We start from the raw sequence: 19,271 nt of genomic DNA on the forward strand, positions 1-19,271 counted from the left end.
TGCATTCTATCCCCATCTCCTCCCCTGGCACCCCGACCACCCTCACGGACAAGATGCTGCCCTTTAGTGCCTGTTGATTGCTAAATGCATTAAAGCCAACTAGGGCTAGAGGAGCAGCATGCCTTAGTGAAAAGAGCACAGACTTGGCAGTCAAAGGTCATGTGTTCTAGTCCCAGCCCTGCCACTTATCAGATGTGTGACTTTGGGCAAGTCACCTTTATGTCTCTGTTCCTTAGTTACCTCATCTGTAAAATGGGGATTCAGACTGTGAGTCCCATGTGGGACGACCTGATTACCTTGTATCTACCCCAGCGCTTAGAACAATGCTTGGCAAATAGTAAGCGCTTAACAAATACCATCATCATCATCTAATGTAACTGAACAAAATGAGATTCCATCTTCCCTCTGAATTTCAAATACTGGAAAAGAATCTTTCTGTATATAAGTACTTCCAAAGCTATCATGTAGGATTAGCAGCAGTAAATTTCAGCACCACTCTTTTGGTTAATAAAGGATACACCCATTCCAATTTAAGTCTCTTGGCTGGTAGGTCTACTTTTGCTTCCAAATTGTAAGTTTCCACTTGATCTTTGGGCATGTACATAGTAACAGGACGTCCACGAAGAAACATTTTTACGTATCCTTCCTCTATAAAAAGCCAGAAATTGTTAGTGCAATACTTATGTCAATGAAACATTTAAAAACAAACTTCATCAATTTCCATGACCTACCAATCACCCAACAGCGAAAACACCACACATCACATCTTCTTTCACATCATACCATCTCTAATTTGTGCCAAAGGAACAGAAATGTTGAATCTCGAAATACTCCCCAATTTTAAGAAAGGTGCAGTACTTTTCATTCATAGTCTGCATAAACAACACACTTCAAGCTGTTCATCAAACCAAACACAACAGGAAGGAGCTCAGGTCATTAGTTCACAGGAGAAATTGTACTCTTAAATGTTAGTCCAAACAGTTGAAGAAACACCAATAAAGTAAAAACTACAAATCCTCTTAAACATTTTATTGATTTTAATCAATACACACTCGCAAAATTATGATCCACGAACTATACTGAAAACTCAAATGTATTCTTGTATTTCCTGGTTTACCGTTAACATTGTGATGGTTTCAAACACAAGTGACACAGATAATTAGCTGAAGACACATGCTAGTATACATGCCAAAAGAAATGGGGTAAGTGCTCAAAGACAAGCTAAAACTTAATTCACAAGACATGTGTAGGAACAAACAGACATCCGAAAAGAAATCAAAAACAGAACTTTGTAGAACAAGCATTCAATGGTCTGAGAATTCCCGATAAGGGAATCCCGGAGAAGGGAGGTAAATCAATATCAATAACAGATCTGAAAGTACTGACTTGGGGACCTCATGGGCTTTAAAAATCTAGGTGACCTGGCAAATGTTATGCAGCTCTGATTGGGACTTTTGGGAACTGGCATGGCCAAAGAGAATGTCTTGTGGACTTCTGACGAGGCTTTCCCAGATTCAGAACGTGTTGGCTCCTGCTGCTCCACTAGCAGATCAAGGGATCCAGCCTTGCTCTCAAGCGAATCAAGCAGTTTTGGAGTCAGTGACATCTGCAGAATTACTGGATAGAATGGTCATGGGCACAGAGGAAATGGAAGGGCAAAAGTCATAAAATTGCATTGAGAATAACTATGGACAAGCTAGACCTGTACAAGTTAACAATGGGGATGTTGTAAGCGTTCTAGGGGCAAGGAACCCTGCTTTGCCACCTAGATCGACTGAAGGCACGGTCACTGTCACCCTTTCCAGCATCACAGAAGAAAAAGCAACCAGCCTCCACCGCCTCATTCTCTGCTTGAAGCAGACCTTTAACATCCTTGTGCAAAGCCCATGGACCACCCTTTCTTCAGGTCTTTGAAAGAATTCTCCCCTTAAATGAAGGACAGCACTGCATTTTTAAATGTTCTGCTGTATTTTATTTCACTGGGCATGTTTTCATGCATTTCAGATCCCAAATGCATCTCGAGTATAATAAAAATAAGACTGCGAACCAAAAAATCCTTATACATTTTGGGTTTTTTTTTAAGCTGTTGAATTAGAGTAATTGAAACACTAATACTGTGGTTGGCATTCTATTATTGAATACATGAGAAAAGAAAATTCATTTTAAAAAATGGACCTCGGGTTCACATTCGCAAAACACTTAAAAAGCATCCCAAAAGATCATCACAAGCTTGTAGCAGCAGGAATTACAGCTTAAAATTCAAGATCATGAATCCAAATATGCTGTGGTATATTGATGGATTATTATGCCAGTGTTTATGTTTCATATCTCTAATGACAACTCAGTATCAGCCATTACAGTCACGTTAAATGGGTTAAGGACACTTTGGAAGTTACCAGGCTTTGTGGCTCAAAGGTTCAAATTATGAATTTTAGGCTAAACAGAATTGCTTTAGTGGCTTTAAGTAAGATGGACCTCAACCAAACTGAGCAGAAGCATTAGAAACCCAATACTTTTCTTGGGTGAGGACCTCAGAGCACCAAAAAGCACCAAGTGCCAGATGTGTGGTGTCATAAGAATAGAAATAATAGAAAATCAGTTCCTCCATTTTGACTGTGAGCCCACTGTTGGGTAGGGACCGTCTCTATATGTTGACAACTTGTACTTCCCAAGCGCTTAGTACAGTGCTCTGCACACAGTAAGTGCTCAATAAATACAACTGATTGATTGATTGACTGAGCCAACGTCCACAGAATGCAGGGTTAGTGAGAATATGGAAAAAAACCACATTTCAACAACAATAAAAAAAACAGATAATCCACACACATGAAATGTACACATTGGTTCTATGATGTTAATGGGTCAGTGAAGGATTTCGGAGTAATTATAATAAAATTTGACATTACTGACCTGAGAAAAAAGCTCTGAATTTAATTACGGGCATTGAGCAATGGTAATTCCGAGAAGCTACATCTACCAAAACTAGCAGAGGAAAAGCAACGCTTCTTCAGGCAAACATTAGGAGAACAGCGAACACCAATCAACTGTATAAGCTCATTAGGAGGGACATTTCAGCAGAAGTGCAACAAATCATGTTTAAAAAGTGGGTCATCCAGGGATTACCATAAAGCTCTTAATTTGCCATATAGCTCATTTTATTTTTTTAATATTCAAAACGTTGGTCAAAGTGAACCAAAATCCAAATTATACCCCAGTAGAGTGCCTCTAAGGGGACAATTGGGGATTCTTTGAATTCAAAATAAAACACAGGCTCGTAAAGAAAAATCTTTCATGCAAGTCTTGCTTGTATGAAAAGGAAATTTCTTAAGCCCAGGCCATATTTTGGCTAGAGAGCTATGAGGTTTCCGAGGAGAAGCCTACCTTTGCAGTGGGTCACACGACGTTTCCCTTGGGATTACAGAGACAGAAGGGCTAGATCAAGAGATTGCAAGTACAAGACTGAACTGACCCCAGGTCTAGCAGAAGTCTGGCTGTTTTCAGATAGATGCTAACCTTCTCCTTTCCAAGGGACTGAATACCTAGTTCTTTGAGTTTCTACAGATAAAATCTTTTTCCGGGAGATTCTATAGACCATGAAATTACACTAGGAATACACTAGGAAATAATATTCACGTTTATATTTCTTCATGGTTCATTTAGAAAAAAAATGACTGAAACAAAGCTTATTTTATTCACTAAAATGAATGGATTCCTCTAAAAGGTAACACTTAAAATCTATTTGCATTTCAAATGAAATTTAAAATAAAATTCATATGCTAAAATGCTATCTACCTTGAAACAAAATGTGCTGAAAAGATATGTCAACTATTAGTTTGCAGCTTAGGAAATCGAGACAGAAAAAGAAAAGTTACTTTAAGAAAGGTTACAATGTGATGCACCGGAAATCTCCCGCTTGTTCCCTGTTTAAGAAATTTAAGTATTTTGAAATAAACCTTGTCAGTAACTGAGGAACAGGATGCTCTGGACCATTCCACCTAAAGAACACTGTTATCCCAGATGGAAGTTCAATCTTTCCCCTCTGTGCCCTCTATTCAAGTACCTTAAATCCAGTTTTGATAGGGACCGGTTACAGGGGTAAGAGTCACTATGACCTTTTCGCTGTTAAATGGACCAAGAAAAAGTACCAATTATTAGCTGAACCACTTGACCATCGGTAACTCAACTGCCATGGCAAACACATTCTACAAAGGCTTCGGCCACCATGCAGACACCACGGTAGCAATGACTGAGAGGGGAAAAGCACTTTCAGTCCTGTTTCCAATTCCCTGCAATGCTTAATCTGTAGTTTACAGCTAAAGCTCCAAAGAACAGAGTGGGAGGTATCCAAAGGGCAAAATAGAATCAACCTACCTGCACTGAACATAGGTTCCTTGGGTTTGCTGTGAAAATAAAACAAACTTTATTTAACAGATTATCCACATATAAGTTACAGAAAGCATCTGGGTCATGAATTTCAATAGTAAGTATCATCACAGAGCAGCATGTACTGTCTTTGCCCTTGATTTCTGACAATAACAAATATATCACTACTGGCACATTTGACTACAATATGGAGGAGACTTATGTAAGAAGCTAGTACAGAGTGGTACTCAGGCAGTTTCTAACATCTATTTGCCAGGCTACCAACAACATCAAAAAGGTAGAAGAAAATTACAAGTTAAAGATATAGATTATTCATAGTTTAATTAAGGCCAGTTAAGCCCTCTTTTCCCCAACTTCCTCTCCCTTCTGTGTTGCCCTTGCATGCAGATCTGTAACCCTTTGGGACTTGATATTCACTCCACCCTCATTCCCACAGTACTTATGTACATACCCATAATTTATTCTTATTAATTCTTGTTTCCCCCTGTAGGGTGTAAGCTCCTTGAGGGCCAGTAACATGAATGCTAACTCTGTTGTACTGCACTCTCCCAAGTGTTTAGTAGGGTGCTCTGCACAGAGTAAGCACTGAATAAATGCCATTGATTGTTTGATTGATTGACTGATTATAAATGGTTGGGCCTGGCCATCACATTACTTAAAACAGACTTAACAGGCAACTTCTCTCATTTCACCAAAAGTGTTATTTCATAATGATAACTCTGAAAATAATTTTTCTTTGAACAATTGATATTTGCATAAAACGTAGATACTAGTCAATTAACTAGATGTTAAACAAATTAAAATACAACCCCACTCTTCAAGAAAATCTTTTATTCTGCACACTTCAACAAGTAAGAGCTTATACAGTGCACACCTTTCCATCTTCAAAAACCTCCCATTACTACCCAACTCCTTCGGTATCAAACCAAAACTTTTTACCACTGATTACAGGACTCTCCACGGGTTTTCTCCATCTTACATATCAGCTCTCTTTACCTACTTCTTCCCCAACATGCAGTCCTTGCTCCTCCCAAACTCAACTCTAACCGTATCTTGCTCCTGACCCTGCCAGAACACACCTCTCTCCACTTTCAAAGGCATCCTGAAAGCAGACTTCCTCCAGGAAGATGAACCCACTCCCTTCACATCAAACCAAAAACCACTCTTAGCACTAGGTAATTAAGTGCCCCAACAACATCAGGACTTCCTAACAGTCTTTGCTTTGTTCCTCTATGGTACAGAGGGGAAGGAATAAGAGCATGTCCACTGAACATGCTCAGTGAACCCTGGGAAGGCTTTTAAAGGTGCTTGTAACTACTGTAACTGTTGGACTCTGATCTGTCAGGAGTCTGAAAACCTGCTCCTCTAGTTCCAGCACATAATGCTCTTTATGGTCTTTGTTAAGCACTTACTATGCGCCAAGAGATGTTCTAATCACTGGGGTAGGCACCAGTTAAACAGGCTGGACACAGTCTCTGGTCCACATGGGACTCACAGTCTAAGTAGGAGGGAGGACAGGTGTTCAGTCTCCATTGAACATTTGAGGAAGCTGAGGCACAGAGAAGTTAAGTGAATTGACCATGATCACAGGGCTCACAAGCGGCAGAGCTGGGATTAGAACCCAAATTCTCTGACACCCAGGCATCCTTCCACTAGGCCAAGTTGCTTTAAGTATTTGTTTGTGTATTTATCATTGTACTTGTCTTTTATGTTGTTTTGGAGCTTTTATTGTTTCACCTTTCTTTACTCTCCTTTTGCCAGTGACTTCTCCCGTCTTGTTCTTAGTTTATGAATTCCGTGTCGGGCAGTGGCCATGTCTAATTCTCAAACTTATGCTTTTTCCCATTTTGCACACAGTAGGAGTTTAATCGATACTATTACTCCTACTCCTTCTGATTATATCCACCCTCAGGAAATGTTTATACATATACTCAATTATACATTTGCTTATTCATCCTGATTTATTCTAATACTTTAACAATACTAGTGATGATGATAATAATAATAATAATAATAATAGTAGCATTTGTTAATCCCTTACTAGATGCCAAGCACTGGGCTAAGCACTGGAATATCTACAGGATAATCAGGTCCCTGTCCCACACTGGGGCTCACAGTAAATATTTTCTCTACTACCTATAATTATTCTTTCTGCTCCCAATACTTGTACATGATTCTGATTATCTATTTTCCCCATTACAGAATAGGCTCTTTGTGAGCAGGGAACACGTGTTCTGTTTCTGCTGTACTTTTCCAAGCACTTCATACAGGACTTTGTATGGCTCAATAAATTGCATTGACTGATGATACCCTAATACACTAACTGCAATAAAAATTGCATTTGAATTATACTCAGTTCGGCAAACTCAATTTATTTTGTCATTTACATAATACTTTATCCAATTTTGAACTACTACACTGTCTTTTGATTAGAAAAAAGCTCCAGTTCAAAGAGGGCCAAACAAAACCCCTAGCTAAATTCACTCGGACTAAGTGTGTTAAAAGGTCTATAAAACTGAATTATCGCCAATAGGTGGTGCTACATGGACACTTTTAAGCCACCAAGATCTCATTAATCATTTGAGAAATACTGCAGTATAAGTTGTGGACTTGCCAATGAATCAATGTTTTGTAGGGTTTCTTTTTTCCTCAGTTATTTTGAAGTGCAACATACCATTTTATTCCTTTGTAGCATGGTTTTCCCTAATGCAAAACTGCTGATCTTTTCAACAATTGCAAAGAGGGCTTTGGCAAAGGCTGCTTTGCCGGGCATTGGCGATTCCAGTAGGAGTGACTTTGATTACATTAAGCCACAGGAGTGGACTGTTTTGCACATAGTACTAAGAAAAATACTGCCTTTCAAGCTTTTTTTAAAATTAATTTTATAATTTTGGCCAAGAGCTGAAGAGAAAAAGCAACTGAGAGCTGGAGTTCTGGGGGAGGTTCAGCAGCAGGGGCTGTCCGCATGGGGCCAGCTGGCCAGCCCCACAACAAACTCTGTGTACAACCACTTGACACTGGGATGTCTGGATTTCGATGAGGAGGGGGTGGCAAAGTGGATGAGGCTGCGGTAGCAGCGATGACACCCTGGAAGAATTCCTCAGCTCCCCAGTCTGGTGGCTACTGATCGTATTTATGGAAGTGCAAATGTTCTTTCAGTCTTTACAGATGTGACCAATTTTAGCTCATTTTTATGGACTGTCTGTGAATCATACAGATTGTTTTGGCAATCCTGTACGGAATTCTGGATACCCTTTTGTCAATGCGAGCTCATTGTGGGCACGGACTGTCTCTCTTTATTGCTGTATTGTACTTTCCCAAGCACTTAGTACAGTGCTCCGCACACAGTAAGCACTCAATAAATATGACAATGAATTCCTCTCTCCTCCATTTGTAATTCGATAAACACTAATAACTAATAAAAATTAAAACCAGGGTGAGACTACCTTGTGGGAATGACTCGTTTTTGTATTTTGGCCCACTTCTGGTGACGCCAATTTTTTTTCTTCTGAAATTGATGACAATCAGTCTTGCCCTGACCATGACCCAAGTAGCAGACATGCTACAACATAGGCTATGTACATTACGCAAGGGCTTCACCGGGACTCACATGTCAGAAGGTTATTTGTGGAAATTTGCCAAACCTGAATGGTTGTTCCATGGTATAGCACTGGCAACTCCGGCAGGAGGGGCAACAGGTGACACTAAACCAAGTGCTGTGCCAGTAACAGCCAGGGGACAAACCAGTTGAGAACAGACTGTCCAATACAAAAACGGGTGAGTGATCATCCAGCTGTGGGCCAGGTCAGGTCTGTTCCATGCCAGGCTTTGCAGCAGGCCTTACCAGTCCTTGAAAGAGGCCACTTCTCTTGCTACCTCTGTCAACTCTTCCAAGTCCCTTGACAATTTTACGATGTGTACTAACTTTACTAAGTAAATATTCGATATGATATTTTTTAAAAAGATGAAAAATACTCATGTATTAAAATGTAAATTGTTTCTGTTCTTTCTAACCAAGCCCAGGGTTAATTTCTAAAAAAAGGAACCAAAAAATGTTTTTTTCTCCTCAAGTTGACTTCCAGGTTATGCGCATTTTTACATAAATCAATCATATTTATTGAGCGCTTACCATGTGCAGGGCACTGTGCTAAGCGCTTGGGAAAGTATAACAGAATTAGCAGACATGTTCCCTGCCCATAACGAGCTCACCGTCTATTAGTTTTCCACACCAGCTAATAACAGGGATCTCAGAGTGAATGCTGAAACTGAAAATGTAGCAAGTAAGAATCAGATTTTGCCCACAGAAGGATCCTTAAAGGATGCCTAAAAAGATCCGGCTTTAGTATTTTGATCACCGTCTATTCATGGCTTTGGTCTGCCCCCAGCCACCACAGTTCATCTAACCATTTGTTCCCTCCTCTTCCTCCAGCTGTTTCCTTCCTTTTGGAGGAATGGGCCCAATGAGAAGCAGCATGGCCTAATGGATAGAGTATGGGCCTGAGAGTCAGAAGGACCTGGGTTCTAATCTCAGCTCTGCCAGGTGCCTGCTGTGTGACCTTAGGCAAGTCACTTCACTTTCCTAGGCCTCAGTTCCCTCATCTGTAAAATGATTAAGACTATGAGCCCCATATGGGACATGGACTTTGTCCAACCGGATTAACTTGTATCTACCCCAGCACTTGGTACAGTGTCTGACACATGGTACATGCTTAACAAAAGCCATTAAAAGAAAAATATCTCCACCTTCTACAACCTGATTCCCCTCTCTCTTATTCTTCCAAAGAATCCAAACCCTTGAAAATATGTAAACTTGGGTGGCAGAAGTTATTTTTAGAATATTATTAGTAATTGTTGCCTCTCCTTTCAGAAAGAAAATTCCCTACAGGAGCACCTTTTGATAAAAGCAATTTATCTTCCCCTCTCAGTATTTCTCATGGAAATATTTACCCAGCACGTTAACAAAAGACGAAGGATTTAAGAGATAAAACAGAGTTGAAGTTTGCATAATCCAGATTCTCTTTTTGGAAATTCTTAATAAAAATCAGATGGCCAGTGACAGAGCCAAGAGGTAAGGGCTGCCAGGATCTAAATATTTTGGGTCAACTTGCATGAGCTCGTTCTGCATTTGGAGGGGCCAAGAGCCACATACCAAGTATTACATGCACAAGCTGTGTCTGTTCCCCTATATTAATTACTATGCATCCGCCTCCAGCCTTATTTCCATGGGTCCTGTCATTTTGTTAGCATAATCCTCTGATAAGAAAGTGACTGCTAGAGTGAGCCTTAACTAGACAAAGGCTTCACTTTAATTATTTTTTGATATATAAACAGACTATCATTATGATACTCAAATTTAAAAAGCCCAATAGCCAAAGAAATACTAGAGGAAGACTTCAAAGCCATTTCTACAGAATGGACCACAGTCATCTGTAAGATAGGAAAATTAATACAATTCTTAAGCTGCTTTTATAACAAGGCATTACAACCAAACTCTGTACAACTTCAGCATTTCATCGCTTTGGAGACCCTGTTTCATTACTCAGGCTTCTTTAAATTTAAACATTTGAGAAAAAATACATATTTTAAATCTTTTTATGCACACTGCCAAAATTTTTGAGAAAATGTCTTTGGCTATAAATCCAAATATCCATCATGAAACCTGTGTAATTTAGATAATAAATTTATTATGGTAGAATTTTTAATGGTTAAAATAGACTACACAGAAGTTTTTACTCAAAACCTGTTACTATCAAAATTTTTTTAAAAAATTAAAAATTATTTAAAAATTTTTTAATTTGGTTCACATAAATTATCTACCCGACTGCAAAATCATGGGTTACTTAATTTAATCAAATAAGAAAAAGGGCTGCCTTATTTAACCTTTCTTAAATTGTTTTGAATCATTCTTATTTATTATTTTTCCTATTTATAAGATTGCAGCTTTCATAAATATAGCACCCTAGAGTGCAAGTACACATTTTGAAATTTTCAATTTAAATAGACAGGAATTCAGTGGCACTCTATTCAAAAAACCTTACCCTTAAAGTACCACCCCAGAGCCCAGTTTAGACATCTAGACCAGCTCCATGTTCAATATCAAGACAGCGCCTTCTACCACACTGTGATCCTTCACAGTCCCTTTTAGCACAAATACTGTTGTAATGGAGCTCCATCTTGAAACTACAAATTTCAATTTATCCTCTAAGAATATAATTCACAAATTTATTGAAGACCATTTTAATAAATTGTTACCCAGATCGCTGGACTGGTAAGAGGGCCATGCTCTTCACTGCCCCTCACTCCCCCTCTTTACCCTTACCTGGGGGGCTTCTTGGACAACAGGAGGAAGTAATACCATGCTGGGGGCAGAGCCAAGACCTCTTGGCTCAAGTAGCTTGGCCTAACGGAAAGACCATGGGCCTAGAGTGTCAGGAGACCTGAGTTCTAATCCCCACTCTGCAACTTGTCCGCTGTGCAACATTTGGCAAGTCATTTAGCTACCTTCTTCATCTGAAAATGGGGGTACCTGTTCTCCTTCCCCCTTAGATCATGAACCCCATGTGGAACAGCAACTGTGTCCAATCTGCTTTAAATCATATCTATCCCAGTACTTAATAGAATTCTTAGCATGTAAAAAGTGAGGAGCAGCATGGACTAATGGAAAGAGCACAGGCCTGGGGGTCAGAGGACCTGGGTTCTAATCCCAGCTAAGTCAGTTGCTTGCTGTGCGACCTTGGGCAGGTCACTTAGCTTCTCTGTGCCTCAGTTCTCCTGTCCTCCCTCCTACTTAGACTGTGAACCCCATGTGGGACAGGGACAATGTCCAACGTAATGAACTTGTACCTACCTCAGATCTTAGAACAGTGTTTGACACATAGTAAGCACTCAACAAATACCATAAAAAAATACCCCAGAGTGAAGGGAAGTGGGGGAATTGAATATGGTTGTTGGTTGGGCTGTGTACTGCTGCCTCCTCTCGTATTCAATCAATCATATTTTTGAGCACTCATGTGCAGAATACTGTACTAAGTGCTTGGAAGAGTACAATATAACAGAGTTGGCAGACATATTCCCTGCCACAAGGATCTTACAGTCTAGGGGGAAGAGACATTAAAATAAATTATGGCTATGGATATAGAGCTCTCTATGTGGTAATGTATTTCTCTCCACCCAAGCAATACCTAAAGAGGATGCTAGAGCCCTCTAATTTAGTTATCTTAATTTGGGTGTTAGCTAATCAAATAAAACCTATTCTCCAACATTTCCCTAAATAAAGCTTTCAGACAGGCCACATGGTTTATGCGTATGACTTTTGGTTAATCAAATCCCCAGCTTGAACCTGACAGTCTTAAGCTTTCGGGGCTAGAAAACATAACCTGGGAAACTTTGTCCTTAGTATCTGCTGTTGTGCTATTTCCTCTTGGGTTACTGATTTAATCCCAATTTTGATTATTATTTTATGTGGGACTTTGGTTCAGCCATGGCCATTTGGGTCTACATGAAATGATAGTAACCACAAGGTGGTCAGTAATTTTACTCTAGTTTGGGTGTATACAGAAAAGAGACCCCAGAACAGATCTAGTGAGGAAAAAAAAATCACCCTCATTGGAGTCTAATAAAAATAATACTGATTTAATTATTAATCCAGTAGGATATGCTGGTCTGAATGCCCTTGAGATAAGATATGAAGTGAGATGAGAAAGTCCATGAAAAGACAAGTTGGCGGCATTGTGACTAAAGGGTTTAGTCGATTAAATTCTCCCTTTGCACAACTATGGGTCAAGTCACCTTTACTTGTCCTGTTCCCCTTGCAACAATCAACTGGAATAATAACCATTAAATTGAAATAGAGAAAATTTTTCTATTTAATTTTATATTAGTTCAGGTAGTTTGGCTGCTTATGCCGGGGGTATGATTTAAATCACTTTACCTGTAGCATCGTCTCTTTTTGGATATGGGCATGGTACTTTTTAAATATACACATTAGAACTTGATCTTACCTATAATGTGTCCTGATTATAAATTGTGACTCAACCTAAAACGAGGATCCCATGGACCAGAATAGAGTGGACACAGAGATTTGGATCTCAGTATGGAAGCTAGGCAAATCCAACCTAGGAATATTGTTCATTTGGTACAATATATTGGGAATGTATACAGTGCATATGAATAACTTCGTCTAAAAGTTTCTCATCTAGCAGAATGCATGTCTGAATTTCTCTCATTCTCAGAAGGTTAAAGGAAACTAAGGGGAAAGTTTAATCAATCAATAAACAAGTGCTGTTAATGGACGGAAAGTTTTGAGACATTGTCAAAGGCCAGGGAACGGCTGGCTCTAATAAATTATACTGAGTGTCAACATTCTCCTCAATCAACTACCCAGCAGGGCTTCTCTAATTTAAATATCCCCAATGAATAATAGCTTCACTCCTTTATTAGGGCTGAAGAGGTGACATCACAGTCCTTTGTTTTTGATTTCCTAAAAATTCCCAAGTTCTTTAAAATGCTTAATTTGACCTTTTCCCCCCATTATCATCCACATTTTGAATAATTAAAATCAATTTCCAAGAAAGCTGAATTCAGAGCAAAATGTATCCGGTAAGCTCTTTGAAATAAAAAATGCCTAAGGCTGCATTAATTTCAGATACTCTAGTGTTCTGGAGAACTGAGAGAGGATGCAGGATCCATCTGGCTCAGAAACAGGAGCCAGGAGTCTCCTACCAATAGCGCCAGTCTCTGGTCAGGGGTGAGGAACAGGATCTGTTTAGCTTACTGCCCATTCACTCCTCTAGATTGTAAGCTCGCTGTGGGCTGGGAACGTGTCTACCAACTCTGTTGTACTGTCCCAAATGCTTAGTACTGGGGCATAATAGCGCTTAATACCACTGATTCATTGGTTGGTGTTCTCATTTTTACCCGAGAACACCACCTTTTCCACTGGCTTTGGCCCATCTCGTTGTGGCACTTTGACTTCTCCTATAACACGGGGAGCTGTACTTTTGCAAGCCCCAGCAATAAGAGAAGCTCACACTGTAGCACTCACCCATTCTGACGCTTCGTTCTTAAACCATGTCTTTCTTCCCTGAGGCATGTTGTATCCAAACGGGCTCATATTGTCATACTTATGTTCCCTAATTCCCTTCCCCTTAATATTTGACAGACAATCACTCTCCACATTTTCAAAGCCTTATTAAAATCACATCTCCTCCAAGGGGCCTTTCCCAACTAAGTCCTCATTTCTCTTACTCCCTCTCCCTCTGCGTCGCCCTTGCACTTGGATTTGTACCCTTTAAGCCCTTGATATTCATCCCACCCTCATCCCCACAGCACTTATGTACATATCCGTAATTTATTTTAATGTCTGCCTCCCCCTCAAGACTGCAAGCTCTTTGCGGGCAGGGGGACCTACTCCCCCAAGCTCTTAGTACAGTGCTGTGCACACAGCAAGCACTCAATAAATAATTCCCTGATATTCTAGCCAAAACTTGTAATGAAAACACACAGTATAGCAGAAATCAGCTTAGTTATAACTAAATACATCATAAATGTTAAACTATCAATTACCTTTCACTGTTCTTTTTCCCACTAGAAGAACTGCTAGTTGATCCCGTTCGATTGCGGCTCCCTTTGGAATCTCCATAGCTTTCCTTCCGGCCTCCAGGAGACACACGCTCAGTTGAGCTTGTTCTTTTGATGGTACTAAGAGGGGAAGGAAATTACAACTGGTTTTTTTTTTCACAAAAGGAATTTCAAATATTAAAGAAACCAACAACTTCCTTTGTTTTTGAAATCAAAAAAATACCCATCCAAAAATCTGGACCATAATATTTTTAAATCTTTGAAACTTAAAGCCCGATTTTATTGAGTAAAATGTGCTTTTCTGAGTCTCCAATGGAACTGTTGACCTCTGATCAGACGTATTATCACTGATTCTGCTAGAAGGAACATACGCGGTCAGATCATTCTTCAAAACTGAAGCAGCAGAAGAGGAGATGGACGTAAAATGGTCATCTCATTTAGCCAACCTTATATTCAATACTTGGAGTGGTATTCCTTTCCCTCTGACACATAAAATTATTAAGTGGTCAGACTTATTTCTAAACAGAAGTACTGGAATCCACAGAACACCAACCTGATCATAAAATATTTTTAAACTTAATTTTTAATGATGAAGATGAAATTAAATAACGAAACTAGGGACATAAGCCACCTTGGCATTTTTGAAGGTGTTCATTTTTACCGTGATGAAAAAGCAGTCCAATTTTCCTGAAATTAACATTTCTTAGAATTACCCCAACTAACTTCCCACAGGAAGACACTTCACCCTTAAGTATCTTCATGTTTTATGGAAATTATTCTTTTGGTCATAGAACAAGGACTCTTAAATGAAGTCAATGGAGGATTTCTGTGTGGCCACTGGAGAGATCACTGATACTCTTAAGTGAGGAGAACAAAATGAAATGTAAGCTCCTTGTGGGCAGGGAATAAGCCTACCAGCTCTGCTGTATATTCGCCCAAGATCTTAGTACAGTTCTCTGCACACAATACATGCTCAATAAGTACCACTGATTAATGGGTTGAGGCACAGTAGAAAGTATACATTTAGAGGGAATGCTTTTAAAAGGTAACAGGAATATCACCTCCCTAACGTTGTGCTGACCTAAAAAAGTTCTGATTGTCCAAACCAGTGAACCGCTTTACTGAATTTTGCATGACTTTCACATGACTTGGATAAAGGGTTGAGGCCAACTATTTTCTAAATAAACAATTAGCGCCAATTTTTTCAGAAGCTGTCTCCTTCCTGAAGTGCAATTTCTGTTTGTCCCTCACTGTAAGCATATATTAGCTTTCTGTGAAACTTCGTGGGAAGTTAGAATGCTGAGAGTCTGAAGGACCTTGGCTCTAATCCGCCACTGGTCAGCTGTGTGACCTTGGCCATCCTTTCAATTCTCTGTGCCTCAGTTATCTCATCTGTAAAGTGGGGATTAAGATTGTGATCCCCCTATGGGACATGGACTGCACCCAAACATATTAGCTTTTATAACAGTTGTGTTGGTTTTCTTTTCATTTTAGGGGTGAACTGTAATTTTGCCTTATTGATTCGATTAAATCTGCAGATATTACTGAGAAGATAGGAAGGGCAGATAGCCTTTCTTTTAACTTCTAGCACAACATAAAGGGATTCATTAAAAGTGTAAGATCTTGTGAACTATATTTTGGGATGAGATGTGCTTAGATTGATTTTAATGTTCCAACACAATATCGTTGGTCAGATTCATACCCTTAGGTTATCTGCTTCCTTCCAGGGGGTGACAAAACTGTTTAGATTGCCAGTTATGAATTCACTTATGACTCCCAGTGTGTTTCCTTCCAGCAGATGAGCCACTAACCACTGTGACCAGTGGGATAGCAAATAGGGGAAATGTCTTCTGGCACTGCTATTCTGCACCTAATACTGAATCAGTTCCTGCCACTTTTGCCTACACCACTGAGACCAGGGTAGGGGGTGGAGCACAGCAGTATTGGGTTTGAATGGGGGCCAAGAAGCAGTGTGGTTTAGTGGAAAGAGCATGGGCTTGGGAATCAGAGGTCATGGGTTCGAATTCTAGCTTTGCCACTTATCAGCTGTTGACTATGGGCAAGTTACTTAACTTCTCTGGGCCTCCGTTACCTCATCTGTAAAATGGAGACTAAGACTGTCAACCCCACGTGGGACAACCTGATAACCTTGTATCTACCCCAGTGCTTAGAACAGAGCTTGGCACATAGTATGCCCTTAACAAATGCTATCATTATTATTAACCTGTCATCCAGATGACTCCAGCGATTTAGCCAATCGGGTGACAAGAGTGACTGTGAACTCGGGGGTGGGGGTGGGGGAAGAGATTAAATTTGGTATTAATACTTATTTGATCTTCCTACTTGCACCTTTCTTGCACCTTCAGACAACCTCCCTTCCCCTAAATCTATACCAGGGATGCTGATCCCTTTAGGGGAGTAGGTTAAACAGCCTAGTTTGGACTTAAGCCTGCCTGTCCTACAATCAATCCTCCTATCCTAGAGTGGTAACAATCTGGGCCAGGAGTAAAACTTTCCCCTCGCCCCACCCGGGGGCAACTCCAGGGTAGCATTCCAGTTCCCCAAGCCCCTGGAGGCTCTAAGGCTTCTCTCTCCAGGGATCTGGCCCTAGAGAGTAGGTGAAGTAAAATGGGGCTCCTCATCTGCACCGATTAGAATGTGCACAATCCGTGTAGCACACTGCAGGGAGGAAAATAACGGTCATAACAGCTCCCTGCGAGGAGCTGTTATGACTCACTACCCTGCCAATTTTTTTTTAGGATCAAATAATTAAAATGATTAATGAAGTCCTGCCTTATATTGACTGACTTGAATGCTATGATGAGTGACTTGATTATGTACCAGATTTCACAATTCATTGCTTTTGAATCCAAATGTCATTCTAGGGGCAAAGGATGGGGATGATCAGTGAATATTACTTTTTCATATTTAGAACTCTTGCACAGTAATTACCCAGACTTCAGGTTTAATTTTTTTCAACTTACCCTGAAACTAACAAACAGTAGTAAAGTGTTAAAGTTTAATTCAACAGCATTTTGTGGGGAAAACAACATCAGAAATATAAACATGAAACATTTCCTACATTCACTCTGGAACCTTGATGTAAGTCCTTGAATAGCACTGAACCCGGCTATTTATTAAGACCTATTTCTAATCTAAAAGCCTGCTTCCTTCGTTTTTTAAAATGGATAAGCATTTTGAAGGACAAGCAAATCTGGGCACTCACCAATACCAAATACTCACCTTTAAAAAGTAAATCAGTTTGAACTCGGTTAAAGGCAAGGTGAAATAAGAAAATTTGTAATAATGACAGGTAAGTATAATCAGTAAGAATATTAACCAGAAATGTTAGTGAGCTTATATTTAATTCTTAGTAATTGGCTAGTAATTGCTCTTCCCCACTTCAAAGCCTTACTGAAGGCACATCTCTTCCAAGAAGCCTTCCCTGACTAAACCCTCCTCTCCTCTTTTCCCATTCCCTTCTATGCCGCTCTTAGTTTCTCCTTCACTCATTCTCCATCCCATCCCCACAGCACATATGTATGTATCTATATATATCTGTAATTTATTTATCTATTACTTTATATTAATGTCTGTTCCTGTGAGCAGACTGAGAGCTCATTGTGGGCAGGAATGAGCCTGTTTGTTAAATTGTACTCTCCCAAGCACTTAGCACAATGCCTTGCACGCAGTAAGCATTCAATAAATACTACTGAATGGCATTTTGGGAAGAACATTACCTCTGTCCTATACTAGGGTCCATTCAGTACATTGCATCAGTATACGCATGACATAGGCAGTAATAAAGGCAACAGCATTTTAGAGGCTTGCAAATATTCCTGCCCCACCCAAATTACATTTCTCCCACTAAGGAAATTTAAGCACGGAAAAATTGGCTCAATGTAATCACATTAATTCCTTCCAGAGTTTATGACGCACTGCCACATTTATTCTAAGACTATTTAATGATCCTTAAAATAAAGTCAACAATGGATAAAGTTATATGATGAAGCACATAGCTAAACATTAGGAGAATGGATACCTCTTCAGATTACTGAGTTAAAAGGGAAGGGAAGATCAAGTGAACTAGCAGCTAAGACCACAATAAATCCAATAAGCCCTCACCTTGGAGCAGATCTATTCAGTTTGCATGCACTGAGAAGATTCACAGACCTGTTTAATCCGTAAGCATGAGATGCAGAAATAAAACAGAATAAAAGTGAATTCAACAATCAAAGAAGTGGGAATGAAGTACAATATATAGAATTCAAACAAACAATAACAATACGTGAATGGCATTTGAAGACATCAAAATAGAAAATTATTTGGACTAAATATATGGATTTATATCATGCAACAAAACTGGTCTTTCAATGAGATATTTTCAGTCTGACATTAAATGGAAACAATAAACATTTTTAATCTTTTGTCACTTCTCAATACATAGGAATACAAAGAATCCTTTCACAATCACAGGTTATTTCACAATTTAAGGTTTGAAAGAAAAGAATGGAAAAAGCAAATTAAGACAGGACATTTTCAACAAGGAGAGCAAGAACAGGTGATGCAGGATACACATAGCAGGAATTCTATTCAAGTAAGTAAAGGGGAATATCAAAGAAATTATGTTCCTTATGGCCAGGAGAGGTTGCACAATGATCTTCATCATGAAAGAGAAATAGAAGAATCTGAAAGATGTAATATTAAAATGGAGTAAATTGCCCAACTGAGTTTACGTAAATAAAAAAAAACCCAAAAGCAAAAGCCCTACATATGACCACTAGAATAATTAGAACTGATCCTTGTAAAGACTTCTAAAGTATTGACCACAGGTGACAGTTAACCAAAGAAACTTCAGACTCTGTAGAGAGCAGACTCTGACTCCCCTCTCCAAAGAAATATTTGTAAACTTGCATTTATTATACTCCAAAATACATGCTAATTCTGACACTGACATAGAAATGTGCAAAATCATGATACTGATTGGGCGCTTACTGTGTTCAGAGCACTGTACTAAGCAATTGGGAAAGTACGATACAACAGAATTAGCAGACACGTTCCCTGCCCAATCAGCTGATGGGATTCACTGAGCTTCTACTGAAAGGGGGGAATGCAAATCAAAAGCATAATGTGGCTGACAACCTCAGTACCCGCAATGACAATGGCAAGGGAGTGGGGAGTGGAGGAGTGGTGAGCCATGGCACTGAGCAAGATTCAGCCATGGTAGGGGCTGGGGGTGGGTGGCTAACTCTAATCCCACCCCAGCCCAGGCCTACAGGGGCAGATCACCACCGTCACCAAGAGGGCTG

The 19,271-nt window shown here is 39.7% G+C and overlaps 1 protein-coding gene across 4 annotated transcripts in view; it reads right to left on the reverse strand.

The window, feature by feature from the left end:
• EML1 (EMAP like 1) overlaps positions 1-19,271 on the reverse strand; it is a 222,856-nt gene that overhangs the window by 47,467 nt on the left and 156,118 nt on the right. For 3 of the 4 annotated variants that reach the window (XR_005449835.1, XM_038744310.1, XM_038744299.1), the window contains 4 exons: positions 18,088-18,135; positions 13,948-14,082; positions 4,372-4,400; positions 519-648 (listed from right to left, as the gene is read on the reverse strand). Coding sequence is in view for 3 of the 4 variants with exons in the window: in XM_038744310.1 (XP_038600238.1) it covers positions 519-648; positions 4,372-4,400; positions 13,948-14,082; positions 18,088-18,135 (342 nt within the window). In the remaining variant the exon portion in view is untranslated. The remainder of the gene's footprint in view (positions 1-518; positions 649-4,371; positions 4,401-13,947; positions 14,083-18,087; positions 18,136-19,271) is intronic. The other variant, XM_038744319.1, reaches the window with a different exon arrangement.

This window comes from Tachyglossus aculeatus, chromosome 1 (genome assembly GCF_015852505.1).
Source record: "Tachyglossus aculeatus isolate mTacAcu1 chromosome 1, mTacAcu1.pri, whole genome shotgun sequence".
NCBI classification, from domain to species: domain Eukaryota; kingdom Metazoa; phylum Chordata; class Mammalia; order Monotremata; family Tachyglossidae; genus Tachyglossus; species Tachyglossus aculeatus.